This window comes from Pholcus phalangioides, unplaced genomic scaffold, assembly GCF_987345545.1.
Source record: "Pholcus phalangioides strain wild (caught in Gottingen) unplaced genomic scaffold, Ppha-v1.0 ptg000010l_1, whole genome shotgun sequence".
NCBI classification, from domain to species: Eukaryota; Metazoa; Arthropoda; class Arachnida; order Araneae; family Pholcidae; genus Pholcus; species Pholcus phalangioides.
The window spans coordinates 32,714,505-32,742,282 of NW_028301603.1; the positions used below are offsets into that span (position 1 = coordinate 32,714,505).

Consider the following 27,778-nt stretch of genomic DNA (forward strand, 5'->3'; position numbering starts at 1 on the left):
AAACAAGACAAAAAAAACCTACAGCTGCAACACGAAATAAGACAAGAAACAAAAAAGCCCACAACTGAAACATCATAAAGACAAATAAAAGTCTACGATTGAAAACACCAACAAGACAAACAAAAAGCATACAACTGAAATAGACTTTTGTCTATTCTCTCACCGAAAAGGTAATCTTTTTTTACAACTGAAACACAAAACAAGACAAAAAAGAAGAAGCCTGCAACTGAAAACACCGAGAAAAAAACAAAACAAAAACAACCTAACAAGACATGTAATAAGGTCCATAACATAAGGTCATATAACATAAGGTCCACAACTGAAACATCATAAAGAGAAAGCCAACAGCTGAAACTTCGGCAAGGCAAAAAAGAAACACCAGAATCCGAAGTCCACAATATTATCTGCATCGTCTCTCTATTTCGACAGTAAAGTTTTGAGAAGAGCTTCAAAAGAATTTATTTTCCGATACAACATTGTTTTACGAACAAATCTACTATCCAATCGAAAGCATTTCAGAATAGCATTTCTTCTCTCAACTCAATATTACGTAATCATTATCAAGATGTCGTGTCTCGTCAAGTGCTCGCTCAAGATTAGCATCCGCTCATAACATCAAGATTACATTTCCTTAACAAAAACTTATCAGGCCTACGAGAGAGAGAGAGAGAGAGAGAGAGAGCATTTTTATCAGTCATAACTCAAGGCTAAACTCTCGCTTAATATATAATAATAAGGAAAAATAGCGAGGCTCGAAAAAATAAAAAAAAAGCACGTGCTTTTCATGATCTTTAATAATGGCGGAAAACACCGTAGTTGTGATCGGCGCTGGTTTGAGCGGTAAGTTGGTTACTTTTCGTTTTACGTTTCAGGTTACATTTCATTTTTATTCTGAACTAGCTATAATACCCGGCTCTGCCCGGGTTTTCTTCAATGAAGCCTTTTGGATCACGTGATATATCTCCCTCTCTCTTTTTTTGAGGGACATACAAACCGTGTCTAAATTAACCAATATGGTGACTTCCTGCTTGACTCATGAAAGAAACAAATCTAGATTTAAAGAAACGTAGAAATGAATATTTTTTGCTTTTTTTAAGAGGCTAGTTATTCCGATTCCCCCCGAACTTCAAGTTATCCATCTGTTATTGCCTATTTGTGCTTCAAAAACGCTTGATTAAAATTGCGAAATTTCTTCGATGTACTTTCCGGGCCTATAATTAATTTTAAAACAAGCTAAACTATAGGCATTTATGCAATTGAATATTAAAAAACAATACAGAGACATTAATATGCATGCTTGAGAAGATATAAATAAAAAAAAGCTGAATTTTTGTTGTCAATCAACAAAGTGATCTGAGAGATTGGTGTTGACATGAATTAACTTTGCTTTGACCGGATGGTGTTAGACGAGAGTGATTTTGCTTCAGATGCACGCAGCTTGTGTTAGAAAAGCAAAGGAAAATTACAAATTTGTTTACGCACAGGCTGCACATAATATGCCTCGCTCCGGCACTGGACTGCGTTGTATGTGCATAGCGGACCGATGATTGTCCCAAGAGGACTTGAATTGATTTTTTTTAGTGCCTATTTTGGGCATTTTTAGTGCCTATTTCGACCATTTTTAGTGCCTGAACTTCCGGGCTCTAGTCACCTCAAATTTTGGGACTTGATGGCAGTACCAACAATTTTAAATCAAACAGTGGAAACACCCATTTTACGAGTTCGAATTAGGGTCAATATCGTCTTAACGCATAGGCCCACCCGGGCCTCACAAAATGAGAAGTAGTTGAATTTCTTGATAATTTAACAGGTAGGGCCTCAGTGAAATCACTTGGCCCGGGGGCCCATGCTGCTCTTAAGATGGTTCTGACCACCACCACAATAATTCTTCTGAGCTAAAACAGAACCGCTTTATATGTTAAGAAAATTCGATAAATCCGGTTATTATGCATAGTTATCAACCATGTTTTGTAAGTATTGTTGTAATAAACAAAATAAATTTTGTTTTCCACATTTATCGGGATTATGTGTAATTCCTGGCTCGTATTGAAAAAAATGTGATAAATCGTCAATAAATTATTCAAATTTATCGGAAATTTTATTTAAATGTCAGCCTAGGATGGTCGGTGCCCGAGTGGCATGGTGGTGAGATGCTCGTCTACCATCGTGAAGGTTGTTGTCAGGGTCCCGGGTTCGAACCCAAGGGAGGAGGATATTGATAAGATATTTTCCCTAACGAACTCGAGGCGACCACCGATAGACAGCGCCTTCACTTCCAACCCATCTCACTAATGGCAGTAAATTGCACTATAGCGATATGGCCAGAGTTGGTGAAGTAGCTTAGGATGGTGGATTCGATCAGTGCTGTTGCTTATGTTTGAAACGTTGACAAATGTGAAGAAAACGTGTAATTTTATGCATTTGTGAACTTTAATACTGAAAAATGCCAAAAAATTTTCAATGGGGAACGTCTTTTCATTTGCGTATAATCCGGGCTTTAGTAATGAAAAAGTTTATTCGAACTCACCCGAGATAAGTTGTCAACAAAGAGACGAACAAATATTAATGATATAGTAGATGTTTGTGAAGTAGAACCGTCCTAATCTGCAGAAAGTAATACGTCGCTCCTACAGTTGCCAAGCTCAATGCTGCCGTCAATTGGTTAATTTTTATTTCCCGTCAGAATTTCAGACCAGGAGGAAAGGGGGAGTGGGATTATGACGGTCAAAAAAAGCTATACAATAGTCTTAGACTTGAAACGTTTCGACATTTTGACATATGTCTAGCACGGACATTATGAGTCGAAGCACAAAAAAAAAGGAAGAAAAAAAGGAAATTAACAATATTCGTCTGCTCTCGTGTTTAATGAATTGTGCTCACCGTCTGGTCAGTTTTATTACCTCTTCTGGAATAAGGGAGGGTTCCCTCCTATACCCTCAGAAGTTTTTTTCTTATATTTTGGGAGTGCTGGTTTCTTTGCCAGAGGAATCAGCATTTTGACAGTTGTTTACATCCTATTTTCTTTATTTCTGTTCTGAATGGAATATTGGTAACCCCCCCGCCCCCTCCCACATCAGTATGTAGCATCTACTGTTGGTGCAGGCGAACAATGGTATTCTGGTATTCTCAAAATGGAAATTACGGGTTTTTTTTTTTAAACTGTTTTTCCGACTGTATTTTTCATGTTATCCTGGGCCATGGTTAAAACAGCATCTGTCCTGATTGGAAACAACTTTTATCCGACTGGGAACGTTGATGGCATTGATAAAAGCATGCGAAAATGTGTGGAGAAAGAACACGCTCGCGCGCACGCAAACACTCATGCCATTGATAAATAAATAAATTAATAAATAATTGAAGAGATAAATGTCTCAGACTGAAAAAAAAAATAGAATGATTCTGGAAACCTGAAAAGAGGAGGACAAAAGAACGAATTTTCTAAAACGTAGGAGGTTGAGGACGCTTGAAATGACAACAAAAAAGAGGATGGATGGTAACTGTATACTAATATGAAGAAGTTTACTTTTTTTTCATTCAAGTGACGCCACCATATGTAAGGGGGCCGTTCAAGTATTACGTCATCATTGATGGGGGGGGGGAGAAGGGGTTTCCGATTTTCCGACTTTTGATGACAAGGGTGGAGAGGGGGGGGGGTGTTGGATAATGCTTACGTCATCAACCACCCCTTATGAAAATATGAGTTAGGATTCAGAGGGGCAGAGCTGATGACGAAATTTTGCTGACAGGGGAGGAGGAGGGGATCATCGTTATGCTGACTTTTGCTGACAAGGGGGGGGGGAAAGGGGGTCAAAAATGGCTAAAAATTTGCTTACGCAATACTTGAACGGCCCCTAAGTGACGTTGCATAGGATGAGCGCACGTGTCTGCTTGTCTCTTTCGAAAGGATAACCCCAGATAACAATGCAGCGCCTTCTAGCAGTATAGTATTTTCGAATGTTAATATAATACATTAATAGGTACTATATATTGTATATTGAATACATATAAGTACTTTGAGAACTTGTATGATTGTATATGTGTACGATTATTAGCTTTTTTAATATCAAATTTTGTAATTTATAAGGGAAAAATATAATTTATATCCAAGATCAATCGATTTTGATATGTTATTAAAGGAAAATTATATATATATATTTATTAAAAAGGTATACTTGCTTTTGAACCGGGTTGCAAAATTACTAATATCTGCTACTTTCCTATGTAGGGTAAGGGGCCAGTGAACTATGACAAGAAGACATTATTCTGTAAAGGGATCCAGGCCTCTATCTAATTTTCACCTCAAAGGGTAAAGAACCTTGCCACTTATGTCAGACCATTTTGAAATCGGAGAACTTTAACTATAATCTCTCCTGCACTTGTATGGGATCCGAAAATTTCACCCAGAACATTTCGCCTGCCTTGACCTTATCAGCGACCAAGTGATTGGGTGAGTGACCATATCGCTGACAATACCTACTTATGGTCATTCACTCGTATAGTCGCTCAGCTACTTACTTTGTCACTCACACTGTTAAGGCAGGCGAATGCCAGGGGGCGAAATTTCCGTTGGTAAAATGTCCCGGGGACGACACGTACCGGGATGAAATGTCAGGGACGAGATGTCGGAGGCGAAATTTCTGTAAACAGTATTTATATCCGTTGTTCTCAACCTTTGAAAGCCCGCGGCCCGGTTGAATTCTTTTTTTTTTGAGTGGAAGGCTCGCTCGTAAACACGACTAATGGGAAAAAATGAAACAAGATGAATCACTCACACACGGCCCAAGGGTTGAGAAACACAGACTTATATTGTGTAATAAGGAGGAAACTGTATTTCTCACATCAAACTCTATTTTGATCATTGTTTTCACGAAATGAACGGCAAGGAAAACGCTATATCCGTGAAGAAAGTGTTAAATGGAAACCACTGCGCATGGTGAATGTTCACGAATACGTTTCGTAAATACAATACGGAAAAAGATTCATAGCTTTCCCATGTGATATTACAGGTTTAAGCGCCGCTCTGTGCTTGCAAAAAGCTGGAATTGACGTGCTAGTTTTGGAAGCCAGAGACAGGGTCGGAGGTCGGACCTTCACAAAATATGTGAGTGCACTCTACGAATATCTTTTTATGCATATTTTAAAATATTTAACTTTTGTTCGTTACGGAGTATCGAGCAGAATCTTCCAATGTCGATAAAATGCTCTGACAATAGAAAACTAATTTCATTAACAATAGAACTAATTTCATTAACAATAGAACTAATTTCATTACAACTGCGTAACTGGTGGTCACGCTATCACCGATGGGTGCTCATGCTCGAAATTCCAGTGTTATTTTCACCGCGGAACATATAGGTGAATCTCCATTTCTGGCAACGAAAAGAATAAAAGGCGTTTTTTTTTCTTTTAGGATCCAAAGACAGGATGGGTAGACATCGGAGGAGCTTACGTTGGTCCTACGCAAGACCGTATACTGAGAATTGCCAAAGAGGTCGGCGTAGAAACGTATAAAGTGAACGAAGTCGAAGATCTGATTCATCTGAAAAATGTGAGTTTAAACATTTCGCGTGCAAGCTTTTGGCGACAAATTTGGGTTATCTCTATTTGACGAATCGGCGACAAATCTGGTAACCTCGTCCTAACCTAACTACACGTTGGAAAAAAGAAGGGGAAAATAATATATGTGTATATATATATATAGTTAAAATATTATTTTTTAATGAAAACAAATTAATTATGTGAACTGGAAAGCAAAAAATATGAACAATGAAAGTTTCAAAAGAAATTAATCGAAGAATTCAAAAATGAAAAATTCAAAAACAAGAGCCCTAGACATTGGCTAGTCATTTTTGAATTCTTTTTTGAATTTTTCATTTTTGAATTTTTCATTTTTGAATTTTTCATTTTTGAATTCATTTTTGAATTTTTCATTTTTGAATTCTTTTTGAATTTTTCATTTTTGAATTCTTCGATTAATTTCTTTTTGAAATTTTCATATTGTTCATATTTTTTGCTTTCCAGTTCACGTAATTAATTTGTTTTCTGTTTTCATTAAAAAATTATATTTTAACAATGTTTTTTCACTACACTGCATATTACAGCTGGTATTGGTGAGTTTCGACAGAAATAAAATAAAAAATAAATTTATATATACATATAAGAGATATATGGTGTACACGAGAGAGAGAGAGTTTTGGCGTAAATTACACATTTTAATAGGTATCCTTATAAAAGGGCATATACATTACACGTATATTACGCGTATAGGCTACGTGAAATTTAAAAAAATATATATATGCATCTTTAAATGTTGAAGTTTCCCTGAAAAGGAAAAACATGCACATAAAGAAATAATATGCATAAAAGGAAAAAAAAAATATGCACAAGAAGAAAAACATGGGCAAAAAAAAAAAATTTGTACAACAGTAAAAAAAAAAAAATAGGAATACGCATATTAAAAGCACTGAACTCAGACTAACCTAAGAGAAAATAAAAATATGCAGTGAAACTAAAAAAATATATATACAATAAATTAAGAAAACGTGTATTTCGAAGCTCAGAATATGTATTTAGCTGTAAAAAAAAAATATACATTTGCAAATGCCTAAAAATGTGATTTCAAAAAGTACTTAAAAATATGCATTCAAAAAGTACTTAAAAATATGCATTCAAAAAGTACTTAAAAATATGCATTCAAAAAGTACTTAAAAATATGCATTCAAAAAGTACTTAAAAATATGCATTGAAAAAGTACTCAAAAATATGCATTGAAAAAGTACTTAAAAATATGCATTGAAAAAGTACTTAAAAATATGGATTGAAAAAGTACTTGAAAATGTGATTTCATAAAAGTACTTAAAAATATGCATTGAAAAAGTACTTAAAAATATGCGTTGAAAAAGTACTTAAAAATATGCATTCAAAAAGCACTTAAAAATATGCATTGAAAAAGTACTTAAAAATATGCGTTGAAAAAGTACTTAAAAATATGGATTGAAAAAGTACTTGAAAATGTGATTTCATAAAAGTACTTAAAAATATGCATTAAAAACCATAAAATATGCATTAAAAAACCCTAAAAATATGCATTAAAAAACCTAAAATATGCATTAAGAAACCCTAAAAATATGCATTAAAAAACCCTAAAAATATGCATTAAAAAACCCAAAATATGTATTAAAAAACCTAAAATATGCATTAAAAAACCTAAAATATGCATTAAAAAACTTAAAAAATATGCATTAAAAAACTTAAAAAATATGCATTAAAAACCCCCAAAAATGTGCATTAAAAAAAACAGCTAAAAAAATATGCATTCAAAAAGAAATACCTACAAATTTGCATTCAAAAAAATACCTAAAAATGTGCCCTAAAACGAACAATACCTAATCGTAAAATATTTTCTTGATAAATTAAAGAAATGTTAAAGATTGGGAAGATGAAAAAAATCTTGCAAATAGGACAATGTGCTATAAATATTAAAAAATGCACTTATTATAAAATTTCGGTGATTTTATGCATTCAATATGCACACTAACTATTATATAAAAAGTGGTAAAATATGCAATTGCGTATTATCCGGGCTGTAATTATTATTTATTTATTCAGTAGCGCGTAAGGGCCACTTTCAGTGAACGAAGTCATACACCCCTAGCATTTTACTCAATGTCGGCCGTTGTCGACGGCGCGACGTTGCTTGCAGCGTGTTGTCACTTTGAGTGGACGACCAGCCTCATGCGTTCGGTGGTAGCGCCGTCTAGCGGTTCACCGCTTGCGTTATGTCCACGTAGTTGTACGATGGAAATTGCGTCCTACCACTTTGTCACTCCTCAAATATTTGTTCGTGAGGTCTGAATAACCATGTGTAATCATTATCGTAATATACATTATGACGTGTCTCTCGTGTTCTTCTGATGCATATAATGGCCCAGTCCATGGCCCGTGGACCAAATGTGGCTCTGAAGTCATCTGATGTAGCCAGCAACGTCAACCCTAATTTTGTAGAAATGAAATAAGCGGCACATTTCCACATCACTTAAGTAACCCACGGTGCAGTTTCACATCAATTGGGATCCTTCCCATGACATATTCTCAGATGACTCAGGTGGTCCGTGGCACAGTTTCGGATAACTTGAGTGACCGTCGGCATAATTACAGATTACTCAAGTGACCCGCGTCACATTCACAGATCACTCAAGCGGCCCGCGGCACAGTTACAGATCATAAAAGTAACTCGCTGAGCAGTTCCGGATCCCCCAAGCGTCCCGCGATGCACTTATAGAACAGATCAGTTAATTTAGTGTCCCACGACACTTTTTTCACACCAGATCAATGAAGTGGCCCACACTCACGCGACATCCATGTACTTTATGTTAATTTTTTTTTTTCAATGTCATAAATCCGGGCTGGACAAATAGCAGAAAAATCTAGGCGCCAAATGTTCTTTTGCCTTTTTCAGGGCATAGTGGCCTACTTTCATGTTTGCAGATATGCGCTATGCTATAAAGTCTAAACATTTTGGGCTGCTCTTCGCTTGCAATTTAGTAACTACACAAAGAAAATTTTTGGCATTAATACCAATATTTTGGTCGCCGTGGCCCCTGGGATTTGTCCAGCCCCGATATTTTAATCTTGTCTATCCCCCACACACAGCCACTTTGTTGGACAATTTGCCGCTTGTGACGATAGAATTTGTACTTCTTCGCAAGTTTGTACTTCAATCGTACCCTTTGGCGTTGTTTCTCTTACATTTCAGGGAAGAGTGACGAGGTTCAAAAGCAATTGCCTGCCCTGGAGAAGGAACATTTTCGCCAACATGGATATAAATAACATTTTCTACCTGATGGATAAAATGGGAGAAGAAGTAAGTGGTTTTCGAGTCATTTCGATGGGCCACATGTTCAAAACCCATGGGTCCGGCCAAAGACGAGTTTTTATGGTGGCTTTCATAAAACATTTGGTGTCGCCAATTTGATTGTTCTTTCAATATTTTCCAATGTGAAAACTCCGTATCCATGCTCATTACTTATTTTTATGAAGATTCCAGCTGAAGCTCCGTGGGAATGTCCGCACGCCAACGAGTGGGACACCATGACTTACAAGGAGTTTCTTCGGAGAAACTGCTGGACAAAGTTAGTAGAACCTTTCTATCAATGAGCATTACTATACAGTACAATATACAGGGTGGTTGTTATAAAAAAAACTGAGACTACTCAGATGTATGTAGCGCCCATTCCGATGGAGGTATTTTGCCCGATGTAGAAAAGATGAGAACGAGGATAATGTTGCCAACGATAATTTCTCTAGAACGATATTTTTTCTTGGTCCACAGAATATCCTTATATCGAGGTTTCACTGTATATAGCATAGTTTCCCAACCTTTTTTTGTCCCATCTCCCCCTTAAGAAATTTTTTTTCTCCCATCGCCCCCAACGCAATCTAACCCATAAAGATCCTATGTTATACCCGTAGCTTCTACCGCCCCTGGAAAATTTCACATCCCCCAAGGGGGCGTTAAAGCCGGGTTTTCCTAAGAGCAGGTTTTCTGGGCAGCGTGCAACGTGAATCGCCCAGCGCTGCACGCCGTCCACTCACCAATAAGAAAAGCAGCATGACTGTTTTCCTACAGAGCGCAATACGGCTCGCGACGGCGCTTTACGTCGGGCGTGATTAGCCGACTGCTTCTGGAGGAGTCAAATGCGTCGTGCCGATGTTCTCTTCACTCTCTTGTGTGTTTTCTTTCCCTTCCATTCAAACCGGAGCATGCAGACGACAGAGTAGCTGATGCCAAGGCCATATACTATAATATAGCCGTCCTGATTTGATGGGCCACGCTAGGAAAACACAAACGCGTAGCGTGATTATGTAACACGTTTCTGCCGGCGCGAAATCGTCTAATTCGGTTCACGCGGCGCAAAAAATCTATTTCTAGGAAAACCCGGCTTAACGCCCACGTCGGGAATTACTGGTACATAAGATATATGGACCGTCAAGGTGTAAGGTGTGACTTCATTTGTCAACTTTGGGGGTACTTAGGAGACAAAAGTGCGTATTAATACGTGTGTTACACGCCTAAGCACACTATCTGAAGCAGAGCCCGCTCTGCGCCATAATGCATTGCTTATTCGCTTGAACGCTGTGCGAGACATGTCAATCCCACGTCGGATACAAGCAGTTATTCACGGTAATGGCACACTAGCCACTGTGTGGTTGTTTGTTCGTCGTGCTGATTTCTCGTTGAGAGGACCCAGGTTCGAATCCCCGTTGGCGGCTGGAGCTCATTTTCTGCTGTTTGACAACTTTTTTTGAGGTACGAATACGGGCCGATCTCTCACCCGAGAAAGTCTCTCCGAAGAAAGAGCAGGCAGATCTTCAACACGATATTCAGCCGCTGTGCGGTCTTGCGGGTATCGTCATGGGCCCGCATTGCGACGATGTAGGTTCGAACCTCATCGACAGCGCAGTGGTGGTTGGCTGAAGTTTATTTTCTGTAGTTTCCAACTTCGAGGTGGGAATGCAAGCCGACCCCCCCCCCCCTTCCCTCCCAAGTTAAAAAGTATCGCCGCAGAAAGCAACAGACCCCACACAATGGTACAAATATTCAATCATTACACTTCACTCACAATTCGAAGCATCGCGGCAGCACTAAAAATCTCCATGTACAACTCTAGATACGCACTTAGATGGCGCTCCGACATGAGTACACAAGCCCACTTCTGGCACAACTCACTCGGTAGTAAATTTTCCATGGCGATTAGACCGGAGTTGCGCTCGGTTTGGAAAAACGAACATTATATAGTGCTAACAAAACGCGAAAATTACAGTATATGCCCATTTTCACTCCAAAATAATGGAACGTTTACTGGTGGCACCAGTAATAAGAATAACTCTCTGACAACACAAATACGTTAGGTCCAAACTTATACACACAGAATACACGTTCCGGCATGCGCTTGTTCGTTAGAAATTCCATAGAAGAATCTTTAAGAATTAACCTAACTTACGTGATTCAACTGAAATGGATTCGAGAAAAATATTCTCAGTGGACGTTTTACCTCATAAGCAAATGCAAAGCTTCTTATTTTAAATGTTTGAGAATGACTGAACAGGCAATAGATATACCAATACTAATCACAACAATCAAACAGATAATTTCGGAAAGGATTCAGTAAAATGGACAGTACAGCGACTGGAACAATCGTAATTAACAAGGTAGCAAAAAAAAGTGGGCGTAGTCGGTTCCGTTAGGGCACTGACGTCACGCATGATGGGGACCGACTCCGGCGAGCCATCAGAAAGCCCTTGTTTTATAATCCCGGTTAAGAGTCACTCATAGTTCGAAAAATAGATGGCAGGTGGCAGCACTATGACAAGTATTACTCGGAAGCAAATTCCACGTTAGGTTTACAACACGGACACGCGCATTCCAACATGTACCGTTTCGTTCGCGGAGTTATAGGAACAAGGTGCATGCTTGTTTTAGTAATAGTAGTAGCCCTGGTAATGACTAGTATAATTCACTGCCAGTAGAGATTTCGTGTCGTGCCACAGACGTTCGCGTTATTTTTTTCCCACCCTCAGTGAAAATGCATGTTTGTTCGGCGTGTAAAGTATCGATTCGTTTTTACAGGGAGTGCGAAGAGTTTTTCACATTTTTCATCTCGATCAACATCACCTCAGAAGCGTACGAAGCGTCTCTCTTGAGTTTCCTCTGGTACGTGAAGCAATGCGGCGGAACCAAACGAATCTTTTCGACCACCAACGGTGGACAGGTCAGTCACACTTTTGTTTTCAACTCTTATCCGATTAAACAAATGGCGGGAACTTTTTTATTTTTTGGTGACTTTGTCAGTAAATGGAATTTTCACAATCAAATGCGACGAGGCTTATCGGTCTTCGATTACTTCATTACAGGAAAGAAAATTCGTCGGCGGTTCGCAGCAAATAAGCGAGAAAATGGCTGCGAAGTTGAAAGGTAATAATATTCGTTAGCGGACATCTAATTTTAACAGGAACGAAGTACTACCCGACTGACTGAAAATAAATGCATTCTATTATCAGGGAGTACCGACGCTCTTTTAACTTCCTTTCTCATCCCTGTTTTTAGCGGTGACTCCGTACACCCATCCTTCGGGAACGCTTCGATATCTCTCTGACATGGAAGCGGGGTGTGTCCGGTCTTCATAGGTGACTCCGCGCGAGCATGTGAAGAGCTAAATTGGTGGTGGTAGGTGTGTGGGTACACACTATGTCCCAAAAAGTTTATGGACTCTTGCTTTTTCTGTAAGAACGTGGTGTAATGAAATACAATATTTTCGCAGTAAAGGAAAGCATGTTTTCACAATAATTATTGGATCCTTATTAATTAATTGGATACATTAATCCATTAATTATTGGATAATTAATGTAATCAATTGCAGAAAAAAAAAATCTGAATTTTCTGACATAAAAAACGTATTATTCAAGGGAGTGCGGGAAGGCAAGTCGTATTGCTCTCGGGGGGGGGGGGGGTTGCGGGAAAGAAAAGGGGTTGGGGACCACAGCATCATATTCGATTCCGGAAAGGAAAGTATGGATTTCTCCCACACAAACGATCAATCTCCGAGAATTCATCAGAAAATTGACGAACGCTTCTAGTTTTCGAATCGGGATCTTCCAATCATCGTGCCTTGCAGGGACCTGGGGTGCTGCCTGGAATTAACTTTGCCATTATTTTACCGGACTTCCACGGAGCAAAAACGTTATGCAACCGTCGAACTATTTTGGTTCAATTCGTGGATACGTGAATAAATATTACGACGTTTATATCTAACTTTAAGTTTAAAAGCCATGAAATGATTTTGAAATGTGCAAAAACATCAGTTTCAATTTAAATTTATAACATTTCGTGCCACAAAAGAGCAAAAAACAAAAGAGTTTAAATTGTTAAATATGTAATTACAAATCCAAAAATAAAAACACGCAAAATGCCCACGAAATGGCGGCAAAGAGAACTTATAGTTTTTAGCCCTCTCACTCTATATAATATTAGCTATTTATAGCTAAAAATATACATATATATGTATAGCTAACTCAAAATAAAAGCAATTTTCACGAAAAAAAATACACTGCTATATCGTACTAGATTATATCTAGATCGTACTAGAGATTATAGTAAGTGACCTCGTGAAGAGAATGTGCGACCTAGTGAGTGAGTGACTCAATGGTAGACTGAGTGAGCGGGTGACAGAATGAGTGTGACTGAGAATTAGTGACTCACTAGGTCACTAGGCGTACGCAGAATTTTTTTAACGGGGGTTCAATGTTCTCTTCTGAAGTTGGGTTTACGTTTTTTCCTGAAAAATAACACTATAATATCGGCTTAAGGGAGGGGGTGAGTTAGAACTCCAAACACCCCCCCCCCGCGTATGCTAATGCTAGTGAGTAAGTGCGTGACCTGGTGATTGAGTATGTGACAGAGTAAGCGACCTAGGCAGTAAGTGAACGGCCTGGTGATTTAATGCGTGTGACAGAGGGAGTGAACTAATCAGGGAGTAACAGAGTGAGCGACCTAATTAGTGAATAAGCGAGTGAGAGTGAGTGAGTGACAGAGTGAGCGACCAGGTGATTGATTGAGTGTTTAACAGAGTGAGCAACCGCGTGAGTTGACGATAGAATGAGTGACCTAGTGAGTGAATGACAAGGTGAGCGACCTAGTGAGTGAATGATTGACCTAGGGAATAAACGAGTGACTAAGAGATCAAGTGAGTGATCGGCCCGCTGATAGAGTGATCGAGTGACGTATTGGGCGACATTGCGTGTGAGTGAGTGACCTGGAGTGTAAGTGTTCGATCTAAGTATAAGTTTCCGTATTTTTCACGTAGAAATATGGTCAGTATATTAAATACTATAATATTCCTGTGATTTACAGAGCCAGTGTTGCTGAACAAGCCGGTTGTCTCCATCACACAACTCGATGGTGAAGTCACTTTGAAAACCCTTGATAACGCTCAATACAAGGCAAGTATAAATTATTGCTATTAATTCGGAAACTGCATATTTTAATTTCCCAGTAATTGAATGACTCGCTATGTGAGAGGTGTGCCTTCTTATTTCAGTCGTAGGTTTCCAACTGGCGTTCCGCGAGGACCCCCCTTCTTGCGGTGCCAGAAGCGATGGAATTTATTATTAGTTCTGGGACAGAAATATATTCATGCTCGTTTGAGTTCCGCAGAAAGTCTCGTAAGGATCAAGGATTTTGAAAACCTCTGTACGGTAATTCCACGGGTATTCCTAGGTGAAATCTAGACCGGGGATATTTCTAGGTGAGTCCTAGACCGAAAAAATTATAGGTGATTCCCAGTGCGGGAATATTTATAGGTTATTCCCAGAGCGGGAATATTTATAGGTTATTCCTAGACCAGGGTCATTTCTAGGTGATTCCCAGAACGGGAATGTTTCTAGGTGATATCTAGATCACACAGATATTTCTAGGTGATATCTAGACCACACAGATATTTCTAGGTGATTACAATATAGACCACATAGATATTTCTAGGTGATTACAATATAGACCACATAGATATTTCTAGGTGATATCTAGATCACACAGGGACATTTCTAGGTGATATCTAGATCGCACAGGGACATTTCTAGGTGATATCTAGATCACACAGGGACATTTCTAGGTGATATCTAGATCACACAGGGACGTTTCTAGGTGATATCTAGATCACACAGGGACATTTCTAGGTAATATCTAGATCACACAGGGACATTTCTAGGTGATATGGGTGATATCTAGATCGCACAGGGACATTTCTAGGTAATATCTAGATCGCACAGGGACATTTCTAGGTAATATCTAGATCACACAGGGACATTTCTAGGTGATAGGCCTATTTAGACCCCACACAGGGATATTTCTAGGTGATTCCTAGACCAGCGATACTTCTAGGTGTTTCCTAGACCTGTGATATTTCTAGGTGTGATTCCTGGACCTGTGATATTTCTAGGTGATTCCTAGACCATATGTATTTTATCAGGTGATTCCTAGACCATATGTATTTTATCAGGTGATTCCTAGACCATATGTATTTTATCAGGTGATTCCTAGACCATATGTATTTTATCAGGTGATTCCTAGACCATAGGTACTTTATCGGGTGATTGCCAATGGTACAGCGGCTACACTACTTGCCCATGGAACGTATTGGGCCGGCATTGACACGAGTCTGGCCACGGCTTTACGTTGAAAGTGAAGTGTTGGAAATAAAACTACTTTCCCGGGTTGAAAGTAAAGTCTATTGTGTGTGTGATGGCTTCTTTTCATCCTTATAGCCAGTAGTGATATTTTTTAATGTTCAAAACACAGGCCAAGTACGTGATACTGGCTATACCACCAGCCGTCCAGATGAAGATTCATTACAGTCCACCGTTACCCGGATTGCGTAACCAACTGATGCAACGGACACCTATGGGGACGGCCATGAAAGCTACCGTGTACTACTCAAAAGCATTCTGGAAGGAGCGAGGTAATACTTCTGAAACGACTTTGGATCTCATCATGTCATTACCTATGTAAAGAAAAATACACTCGATGCTTTTATTCATTTGAGTAGGAAGTTATTTCACCTACTTTGAAAGTTCCCGGTTGTGAAAATACGTACTCAAAACATTTCCCTGTGCCAACGAACTTTGTCCGTTTGCCTTTCGTGAGTACTTGAGCCAATTAGATAACATTATTGGGGATAAGTATTTACGAAGTAGATGCGATAAATGCAAAATTTGGCATTTACGATGAATAAGTGCAAAAATTTGATTTTTTTACTTCTTTTCTCCGATATCTTGATAATTTACAATTTTTGAAGCGAGAATAGGAAATAACTGACACCACTACGCTTTATTGTATGGTGTCAGTTTAACACCACTCAGCTCTATTATACTGACTACGACCTATGTAGCATCCGTTGTGGTGAATGTATGGCATTGAAACTTGGTACTGTATATACGTTATTCGGACCATGGGAACAAGATGATAAAAAAGCGACACTTTTTCACCTGCTGGTAAAAAATTAACTGTTTTTTTGTTGAATCTTTCTTCTCTTCCCCCCCCCCCCCCCATAGTCCATATATCCTATATATACCAAATACCAAGTTTCATCAAAATAACTCCATCGGAATGAGCGTCACATACGTCTGAGTAGTGTCAGTTTATTTATAACCACCCTGTATGTCTTTCCCCGGGATCCAACCCGTGAACCTCACGGTAGCCCTCATGGTGGTGGTTGGTAGACGAGCATCTACCTCACCGCTGCGCCATTCATACCCCGAAAATTTGAGCAAAATGAATGTACGGTTAAGTTGTGATAGTAATCACAGATGATGAAAAGGGCCGGCCACACACACGGACGCAGACCATGATTATATGTTGACGTCGCTTCCCGTGAAGCAAGGATGCTCAGTCTTTAGGGGGAGAGTGCGGGCTTCTTCATTGGTTTGAAGAAGTGTCACGGTCTACTTTAAATGTGCCACGGATCACACTTAAGTGGTCTTTAAATATAGAGGTATCCAGTCCGTGAGGACAAAGGGCTGATATTGAGATATGTCGACGTGGCCTGGGTATCCTTCGGTTTGACGGTCTTTAAATGTGCCATGGATAAGTCAAGTTGTCTGGAAATGTGCCACGGATCACACTTAAGTGGTCTTTAAATGTACCACGGATCACTTGAATGATGTGGAAGGGCATCGCAGGCCACTTGATTGATCTGTAAAGATGTCGCTTAGTTCATTTTTTCAAAATTATGTTTGAAGTTCGAGAAATGCTCGGTGTTAACGCATTGATTTTTGTCTTCTCGACCAGGTTTTTGTGGGTCGATGCTGATCGAAGGTGATTTGTCCTACCCGGCATTCTTTTTACTGGACGACACGAAACCCGATGGAAGTCACCCTGCAATACTTGCGTGAGTACATCTAATTCTCATCTGAAACTTATGGCCTACGGAAAATTCACCGACCGACAATTCATCACCATGCAATTCACCGCCGGAAAATTCACCGAAAACAGTTCGATATCGCTCAGTGAGCCAGTAAGTGAGCGAGGAATGACCGAGTGAGTGAGTCAATAATTAATGACACAGTAGTTAGTAAGTGGAGTGGTTAGTGTTGGCGAGTGAGAAAACTATTGAGTGAGCGAGCGAGTGTGTGACCTAGAGGTCATAGTAAGTGACCTAGTGAGGGAATGTTCGACCTAGTGAGTGAGTGTCATGGTGAGCAACTCAATGGTAGGCTGAGTGAGCGAGAGTGACAGAATGAGTGTGAGTGAGAACGAGTCACTAGGTCACTAGGCGTACGCAGAATTTTCTTAAGTGGGGGGAGGGGGGTTGAATGTTTTTTCTTCTGAAGTGGAGTTGACGTTTCATCCTGAAAAATAACATTATAATATCGGCTTGAGGGAGGGAGGGGTTAGAACCCCAAACTCCCCTTCCCCCGCGTATGCCATTGCTAGTCAGTAAGCGCGTGACCTGGTGATTGAGTATGTGACAGAGTAACCGACCTAGTCAGTAAGTGAACGACCTGGTGATTTAGTGCGTGTGACAGAGGGAGTGAACTAGTAAGGGAGCAACAGCGTGAGTGACGGAGTTAGTGAGTGAGCGAGTGACAGAGTGAGTGATCTGGTGAGGGGTCTAGGTCAATTCGTCGCGATCAACTTGTCGCAATCAATTTGTCGCAGCGTCAATTCGTCGTGCTACAAACTCGTCGCGGTACAAATTTGTCGCAGAGTCAGTTCGTCGCGGTACAAATTTGTCGCAGAGTCAGTTCGTCGCGGTGCAAATTTGTCGCAGACTCATTTCGTCGCGGTACAAATTTGTCGCAGAGTCAGTTCGTCGCGGTACAAATTTGTCGCAGAATCAGTTCGTCGCGGTACGAATTTGTCGCAGAATCAGTTCGTCGCGGTACAAATTTGTCGCAGAGTCAGTACGCCGATCAAATAAATTTTCAAAATTCAGTTTTCATGGTATTCATGCCACACTTCCCGCTTTCTGGCGGGATCTCCATTTCTCGCAGCGAGGGGCGTTGGGCGAACACACCAAGATTATAAATTACGATAAAATAAATTTTCAAAATTAAATTTTCACCGTATAAGCCGCACTCCCGCTTTCTGGCGGGATCTCCATTTCTCGCAGCGAGGGGTGTTGCGGGAACACACCAAGATGATAAATTAGGATCAATGCCCATCCCAAAGCACAATTTGCCTAAGGGGTCATTCAAGTATTACGTCAGGATCGGGGAGGGAGTTTCGGATTTGTTGACTTTTGATGGCGGGGGGGGGGGGGGTTTGAAGGTCGCTTACGTCATCAACCACCCCTTTTTGAAGATATGAAATATTCTAAGCTGCTGGTGAAATTTTGCTGACGGGGGAGGGGATGGGGGTCAGTGTTTTGCTGATTTTTGCTGACAAGGGGGGAGGGGGGTCAAAAATGGCTGAAAATCTGCTTACGTAATACTTGAATGGCCCTAATTCACTATTGAATATGTATCTGCCATGTAGGGAATACATCTTTGAGGAATTTTTTACCGACAATATATCTAAGGCAAGCATTACACTATGAAAGTGTTCTAAAAGTCCTTTTATAAAACTTGAAAAATTCAACCAATAAGATTATCGGTTGCATTTGCTCGAATGTAACCTATGAACTTTATTGGTTGGATTTTTTGAGTTTTTAACTTGAGCAACTTATCCGGTGCAAATTAAATTTTGAAAATGTATGTGATCGCAATTTATCATCTCGGTGTGCGCCCCAACTCCCCTCGCTACGAGTAATGGAAATCTCGAGAGAAAGCGACAAGTGTGGCTTATCCGGTGAAAATGAAATATTAATTAAATTAAATTATTAATTATTTCAGGTTCTTGTGGAGATACTGTAGTGGTTAATGTTGGTGGGAGTCTCGATTCCACATGGGACAGATACAAGTTTACACTTAAAGACAGCCTCCGCTGTACTGTAATTTGGGGAATATCATAAACACCGACATTTTTTTACAGAATTTTAAAATTTTATCATAGAAAAAATGATTTTTTTAACATTTACAATAATTAAATAATAAAACATTAATATCAATTGTAATTTTAATTTCGATGTAATTTCGATGATTTTTTTCGAAATGACAAAAAAAAAAAAAATTTATTAAACTGTGTGCATTTCTTGATGGAAAAAAACTTTTCTTCATGTTTATTTTTTCACGTATGAGACAAAAAACCTACATACAGATCGCGTGACGAGTTGACTCTGCGATAAATTGACGTCCCGACGAATTGGTTACACGACAAATTGTCACTGCGACGAATTTGTACCGCGACGAATTGGCTCTGCGACGAATTTGTACCGCGACGAATTGGCTCTGCGATGAATTTGTACCGCGACGAATTGGCTCTGCGACGAATTTGTACCGCGACGAATTGGCTCTGCGATGAATTTGTACCGCGACGAATTGGCTCTGCGACGAATTTGTACCGCGACGAATTGGCACTGCGACAAATTGATGCGCGACGAGTTGAGCGCGACAAGTTGAGCGCGACAAGTTGAGCGCGACAAGTTGATTGCGACAAATTGACCGGCTACGTTTTTCGCTCACTCGTTCACTTACTCACTTGATCATTCATTAACTCGTACATTCACTCGTGTCGAATTGATGTCGGTGAATTTTCCCAGCGAGGAATTTTCCGTTCGGTGAATTGTTGTCGGCGAATTTTCTGCACGGAAACTTATATATGTATAAACACATATACAGTGTATGTGAAAGTAAAATTCATCTGAACACAGTAGCTTCGTTAATTGTAAAATCACGTGGATATTCAAATTATTTATTTCAAAAATTTAAAAATGGTTTCTTTTAGTAATTCTGAATTCTAATCAATTCTGGAATAATTTCTTTCATTAAATCTGACTGTTCATCAATTTGTTCCGGAATTATTTCATTCATTCATTCTAAAACTATTTCATTCATTCATTCTAAAACTATTTCCTTCATTTATTCTAGAATTAATTCATTCATTTTTTAGAAATATTTCATTCATTTTTTCTAGAACTATTTCTTTCATTTATTCTAAAACTATTTCATTCATTTATTCTATAATTATTTCTTTCATTTATTCTATAATTATTTTTGTCATTTATTCTATAATTATTTCTTTCATTTATTCTAGAATTATTTTTGTCATTTATTCTAGAATTATTTCATTCATTTTTTCTAGAATTATTTCTTTCATTTATTCTAAAACTATTTCTTTCATTTATTTTAAAAGAAACTATTTCATTCATTTATTTCAAAAAAAATATTTCATTCATTTATTAAAAAAAAACTATTTCATTCATTTATTCTAGAATAATTTCTTTCATTTATTTTAGAAATATTTCTGCCATTTTCTCTAGAACTATTTCTTTCATCGATTAAGAAATTATTTCTTTCATGAATTCTAGAATTAGTTGTTTTCCTATGTTTTCAACTATTTTCTGAAAATTATCAACGAGCTATATGACAAAAGTTTCCGAGGGCCAAAGGCGGCCCGCGGGCCATGCGTTAAAGATCCTTGCACTAGGCATATATTCTAACTCCTCATAATTTTTGAATTGAATTTAAAAAAAAGCTTATATACATGTGTGTGTGTGTATATATATATATATATATATAAAGGGGGAAAAATCTTTTTTATAGAATTTTTGAAAAATACTATGATTTAATATTTTTAAAACCTGTTGTGTGATGAAGAGAAACAGAATTGTCCCGTTCAACCAAACGGGACGTATGGTCATGGTTCTTAAAAACCGAGAATTTTTTCCGGATATATTTATCAATCGATTGTTGTTATTAGAAACCCCCCGAGTCCCTATGTGATCACATTAAGCGACACGTACTGCAAGGACAAGTGGAAAAATAAAAAACTGACACTTGCACAGCTCTTTAGCTTTCTTGATTACTCTCAGGGCTGTAGCATAGTATCAGCTTAGAAACGCCAAAATATACAGTTAACGCTCGTTCGGTGAATTTGGCAGGTTTCAAAAGTGACGTCATCAGTTTTTAATGCGTTCCAACTCTATAATTATCGGTCAAATAAAAAACTGAAAACACTTTTCCATATTAGTTTTTCACTAGGAATCACGTGTGTAATTATCATGCGGTTGATAGTGATCACCCTGTATAGTCATTTTCAAGTAAGGCTTTGGATTTTATACCATATCCCATTTCGATTCCAGGTTCATAACTACAGACAAACTACGACACTTCATCACCAAGACATCGGAGGACAGAAAGCAAAGGGTTTGTGAGACCATAAAGGAAGCCACGGGATGTCCAGAAGCTCTAAAGGTAATTTACAGTTTACTAACATGCACATGTATGTACATAACACTGCGTGGGTGAAGAAAATCAGCCCGATTTTGTGTGTCTAATTACGGTCAAGCATTTTTTCGTCAGACGTCCCTCGAAAAGTTAGTGAGTAAATGGTGTTTTTCCACTGAAGTAACCAAATGTTTATAGTCATACCAGGAATACGGTGCGTGTTTTTGAACATGGATCACAAAGTTACGTGATGATTCAAAAGTCAGTTAACATTTGAAAGTTCAATAATTCGCAATTAAGCGTGGATCTGGAGGGGGGGGGATGATAGGGGTGATCACCCCTCCCAAGAGCCGAATAATATGGGGGAAGTTGGTTTGTTCCGTGAAATACAGGATATCGAATATACCTACACAATAAGTCGCTTCTCCGACACATCACCCCGCTGGATCCGCCTGCCTACGTACCATTGCAGCTGAAGATGTCTGCCTCGGCTACATTCTCAGCAGAAGATGTCTGCTTTGGCTACATTCACAGCTGAAGATGTCTTCCTCGGCTACATTCACAGCAGAAGATGTCTGTCTCGGCTATTCACAGATGAATATGTGTATGCCTCGGCTACATTAACAGCTGAAGATGTCAGCCTCCACTCCATCCGCAGCTGGAGATGTCCGCCTCGACTTCATTCGCAGCTGAAGATCTGCTTCGGCTTCATTTGTAGCTGAAGATCTCCGCTTCGGCTTCATTTGTAGCTGAAGATCTCCGCTTCGGCTTCATGCACAGTTGAAGATGTCTGTCTGGGTTTCTTTCGTTGTTGAAGATATCTGCCTCGGCTTATTTGCAGCTGAAGATGCCTACCTCCGCTCCTTTCGAAGCTGAAGATGCCTACCTCCGCTCCTTTCGAAGCTGAAGATGCCTACCTCCGCTCCTTTCGAAACTGAAGATGTCTGCCTTCGCTCAAACGCGAATCCGGGGGAGGGAGGGGGAAGCGATTGTAATGATCGCCCCTCTCCAAAAGCTGCAAAATATGGGAAAATTTGTCTGTCCCGTAATACACGGGATGATCCAACGAACTAACACAATTCGCCTCTTCCAACACATCGTCCTGGATCCGCGCCTGCGTCTAAACCTTAAAACAGAAAGCGACATGCTGACGTCACACTTTGGACAACGATGGCGGAAAAGTCAACCTGGTTTTCTACTAGCTTCAGTCGATGGTGTGACGATGCTTTCGTCAGATCATGTGCCCTTCAGTTTTCCCATATTTTTGGTGTTTAGTCCAATCTGCTGAGATCAGGATCGCGGAACGGACGAAGTACCAGGGTCGTAGCCAAATTTTTTTTTGTACTAAGAGAGGGGAAGGGGGGGGGGTTGTGTTAACGAAACTCTACGTTTGATGCTATTTTTGCGTGTTCAAAGTTGTTTGTTTCTTTTCCTCCCAGCCTGTGTATTACGAAGAGAAAAATTGGATGGAAGAACAATATTCTGGTGGATGTTACACGGCGATGTACCCTCCTGGATTGCTTACCAGATACGGAAGGTAATGTATACCGAGAAAAATAAGTAATAAGTATATACAGGAATGAATTGCTTGAAAATTCTAAGTTGAGAGGTCCATATCCAAAATCTAACGACTCCGCCAAGTGGCTGCTGGCAAATCTCATCATTATGGATCCCATCCCCGGGCCGTGTCACCCCATTCTGACCTCATGGCGAAAATGTTAACTTTATTTCATCCAATGGGAATCCTCTCCCCAAGGTCTGAATAGCCTAAATGCTAGAAATCAGAATTAGGAATAAAACCCGATAATTTGAACGCACTTCTGAGCCCTTTAAGCAAGGTGGGACTTATTTTATAATCACTCCGTACCTCTTAAATCATAAAAGCTTCAACCCATATCCTGCAAAGTTCTGTGGCCCCATGACTTCAAACCAAACTTTATCGGAATGATTCGAATTCCACTAGAATTTGCTTTCTTTTTTTTCTTTGTTAGCGAAAAAATCATTGATAATTATTTGTTCATACATATACATTTTTTTAACCCCTCCGCGTACAAGCAGTTGGTGTATATATCGTGTAGACCAGTGGTTCTCAACCTTTTTTTTGTCCATGGGCCCCCTTTCAACCATTTCTCATTCCTGTGACCCCCTCTTGCGAACATGAATAATTTTCTACACCTCCCCCCCCCCCCGTTTTTCCATTAGAAGATAGTTATTCAAAAATTGTCTGAAGTATAAATATGTTTGAATTTAATTTGATTAATTTTTAATTTATGATTTCTTTTTCATTATTTATGAAAATAATGAAAAAGCAAAACAAACATAATAGAATACTGTAAAAAATAAAATAAATTATTTTCAATCAATGTGTAAACTCTGCGCTTGAAGTCGGCACAATGTCATCAAGTTACTGTACTGGATGAAATTTGTATTATTTCAAATTAGTTTATTTTTGTGTAAATAATTAAGATTTCATTGAGAAAATGTCAGTTGCAGCTTCCAAAATACGCATTCTTATAGGGATAGAAATCGCAAAAAGTGGTAGCGAAGCAGTTTTATTAATTATATTCTCTTCGTGCGGATAAAAGTAGTAATGAGGGAGTAGCCACACACAAATGAATCACAGTTGAAAAGTTGAAACTTTCACATCATTTTCAACAATAATATATGTATCAAGGATATAGGTTCATGTTGTAGCTCTACTATGAATTTAAGAAAATGAACTAAAATACGTGTGAAAAATTTTTAAGCATTTGTTTGAAACATTCATTCCAGAGAAATCATGTACGCAGTCAGAACCGGATTAGCCATTAAGCAAAATAAGCACGTGCTTAGGGCATCAGTACAAAAGGGGCACCACAAAAAGATATCAAATGGTATTTTCTTTTTAAATATGATATTTTTTTTTCAATATCGATCATTCGATAGAAGAACCTAAAATTTAAAGAACACTTGATTGAAGATCATTATCACAAGAGATGAGAAACTAATAATATTGCAAACTAGACCACATTATTTTGCTGAGTTTTTTGTGATTATCTTTTCACAATTTCCATAAAGTACGCCCAAGACTGTCTTAACATTATCGTACGCCCACATACAAAGCGATATTTCTGAGAGAGGCACTACTACCTACCTATTTGCATATTTACTCTTGAAAATCAGAACCAGATCTAATTGTGACTTGACACCCCGGTGCCAGAAGTGCCCAGATGGGGCCCATGCAGTAAACCAAGTTCTACAGAATAAGGACATGATTTTTGTGTTTCATTAGTGGATCAACTGTGTAGTTTGATCTATAGAAATGAAAGAAATGCTACCAGGTGTAAGTTACAAACTTGAGAATGTATCTAAAAAGAAAAAATACCCAATATATAACGGTGATTCTTCAGAAATAAGGCAACTATTCGCAGGGCTGCAACTGGATACTTGGTTAGCCGGGGCAACTACTCCTTTAGCCCCCCCCCCCCATAATGCTGAAGGATAGGTTGAATGGTTAAATTTGCGCCCCTTTTTGTAATGCGCCCGGGGCACTAGATTCGCCTGCTCCAACCCCCCCCCCCTTCACTAGTTGCGGCCCTGCCTATTGGTAATATTATGGCCATTCTGAGATTCAATGGTTTCTCCTTGGAGTGTTGGTACAGCCTTTATCTCATCAACCGTTTGTCGTAGTGGTGCTATGGTTCTAATTTTATAAATTCTCAAAATGTGACCAGGAATCACCGTGTACGAGTTTTGAAGATGAAAATACAGTGTACGCAAAATAAAAAATGTAAATTTTTATACGATATCCACGCCCCCTCCCCGTCCTCTAACTTCCAGTTAGACAGTTGTTGCTCTTTCTCTTCTGAGCCCAACAAACAAACTGCACGTTTTTAACTGCTTTATTCCCTGAGATATTTAAATTCAAAAATGGGAGACAGGTCCGGGCTTAGGATAATTTCACGGCCCAATGCAAAAAAAAAAAATTTTGCGGGCTCCCTCTAAAAAAAATTTATGCAGTTGCTCCCCGACTTACAAACTTTTCGAGTTACGAACGTAAATCTTGAAGGGGAAATTTTTTTTCACACAAAGACATTCTATTACATTCATTATTTCAGGAACGCGTTGATAGTCTGGATCGTAATCAAACACTATCCTGTCTAAAGGGAATGGCATTTAAATTTTGCAATTTAATAATTTTGCAAAATTCATGAATTAATAATAATAATTAGCGCGTGGTCCACCTGCTGACACTTCATCGTGGCTCGAACCATATTGAACAGGCATAAATTTTTGTCATACTTTTGAAGCGCTTCATCATCATCTGTTTATCAAATATACGTTGCAATTCGATAACTTTGATCATTTTTCGAATTTTTTATTGCTGTTTTTGTTTAATTAATGTAAATTAATAGAAGTAAAGGAATCAAGAACTGGAATTCCATGACCCCCCACAAGAGTGGGGCTGACAGGCAGGATCGTCTTAAGATCATGGGATACCATGAGCCAAGGGATTTTTTGGAGGCCCTACCTGAAAAAATCTCGAAAACTTCAACTACGTCTCGTTTTTCTGAGGCACCTCTTCTCTTGAGGCTCTTCGCGCACGGCCCGGGGGGCAGGCATGCGTTAAGACGGCACTGCTTAAGGTTCGCACCAGGCGTCCTCCTCTTTCAGTTTTGAATCTGGTAACCCTATCTGAAGACCACATAACCCGTATTTTCACTTATTTGTTCGGTCATCCATACTGCCCGAATGTTTTTGTGCAAAGAAATAATTATTTTTTCTACATAAAATCGATTATTGCAAATATGTACGAATTTTGTTACCGAAATTTTCGTCTCATAAAAAAATTTTTATGCCAAAAAATAAAAAAGAACTTTTTCTATCTCTCATCATCGCATGAGTTGCCTGAAATTTCGAGATTAGGTGGCAATACCAACAGTATGAGTTACTTACCCCGACCCGGCGAATGTGATTCGCCATACGGGGGTTCCCCGAAGGGAGCATTTATTTTCTCAATCAAAAAAAAAAAAAAAAAAATTTACATGTTAAAAATATATACATTCTATATCACCGGAGCACCATTGGTCCGAGGTTAACAATTCACCTTACAAAACTCGGGCAACACCATTAACAACCCGCGAGTAGGAATAACACCAACAGTATATAAATCAAGCCTCCGGACAGAGTATGACGTCAACGGTCTCCGCCTTGGCAGTGCTGAGAACTGTGTCCGTTATTTTCCTATGGCATAAATAGGAGTTTAAAACAATAAATGAAACAATAATTTCAGCATCGATGACATAATTCCAAAATTAATGAAAGTTATAATTTCAGCATTAATGGAAGAAAATATTCTAGAATTAATGTAAGAGGTAATTACAGCATTGATAAAAGTGATAATTCCAAAATTAATGAAAAAATTAATGAAAGAGGTAATAATAAAAATAATGAAAAAATTAATGAAAGAGGTAATAATAAAATTAATGAAAAAATTAATGAGATAATAATAAAATTAATGAAAGATAATTCCAGAATGAAGGACAGAGATATTTGCAAAATTAATGAGAGATAATTCCAAAATTAATGAAAGAGACAATTCCAAAATTAATGAAAGAGACAATTCCAAAATTAATGAAAGAGACAATTCCAAAATTAATGAAAGAGACAATTCCAGAGAATTAATGAGATATAATTTCAGAATCAATGACAGAAATAATTCCAGCATTATTAAAAGAAATAATTTCAACATTAATGAAAGAAATGATTTCAGCATTAATGAAAGAAACAAATCCAGAATTTATGAAAGCAACTATTTCAGATGTAATGAAAGAAATAATAATTAATAAATAAAATAATTCCAGAATTAATGAAAGAATATTAAAGAATTAATGAAGGAAAATTCCAGAATTAATGAAGGAAAATTCCAGAATTGATGAAGGAAATTTGAAAAAATGATGAAAGGAAATGCTTCCACATTAATGAAAGAAATGATTCCAGTATTAATGAAAGAAATGATTCCAGTATTAATGAAAGAAATGACTCCAGTATTAATGAAAGAAATGATTCCAGTATTAATGAAAGAAATGATTCCAGTATTAATGAAATAAATAATTTAATCTTTTATCACCTTTAGAAGAGTTCTCCATCCTTTTTTTAATCTTTAACAAGCAATATTTAGAGACCGAACTGTACATTTCTGTGGGCAAATTACCAGGCGGGAACTTTGTTTTCATCGGGTCACGTGATTTCCTTGAATTTGATGTCGCTGCCGTCGCGGTGGCTGGACGCTCCCTCCAGTAATATGATCTCTGTCGTCTGCTTCTCTCCCGGTTACTTGTTTTGGACGTCTCCTTGTGTTCTGAAAAAATTACTGAACTGGCAGTTACAACTTTCAGTTCTGTTTGTGAGCTTAGCTTGTAGGGAACCGAACAAACCGTCTGTCGTCTGCTCAATAAGAGGTTATTCGTTTTGGACGTCT

General features: G+C 38.6%; 1 protein-coding gene across 1 annotated transcript in view; it reads left to right on the forward strand.

Annotated features, from left to right (window-relative positions):
- Positions 1–445: 445 nt before the first annotated feature.
- The window catches only part of LOC149081310 (amine oxidase [flavin-containing]-like), a 33,436-nt gene continuing 6,103 nt past the window's right edge, over positions 446–27,778 (forward strand). Inside the window, exons 1-12 of the mRNA XM_089238149.1 lie at positions 446–840; positions 5,007–5,101; positions 5,411–5,548; positions 8,756–8,863; positions 9,040–9,131; positions 11,630–11,771; positions 11,914–11,974; positions 13,910–13,998; positions 15,353–15,512; positions 16,841–16,940; positions 21,234–21,345; positions 22,758–22,855. Coding sequence (XP_089094275.1) covers positions 798–840; positions 5,007–5,101; positions 5,411–5,548; positions 8,756–8,863; positions 9,040–9,131; positions 11,630–11,771; positions 11,914–11,974; positions 13,910–13,998; positions 15,353–15,512; positions 16,841–16,940; positions 21,234–21,345; positions 22,758–22,855 — 1,238 coding nt within the window. The 5' untranslated portion in view covers positions 446–797. The remainder of the gene's footprint in view (positions 841–5,006; positions 5,102–5,410; positions 5,549–8,755; positions 8,864–9,039; positions 9,132–11,629; positions 11,772–11,913; positions 11,975–13,909; positions 13,999–15,352; positions 15,513–16,840; positions 16,941–21,233; positions 21,346–22,757; positions 22,856–27,778) is intronic.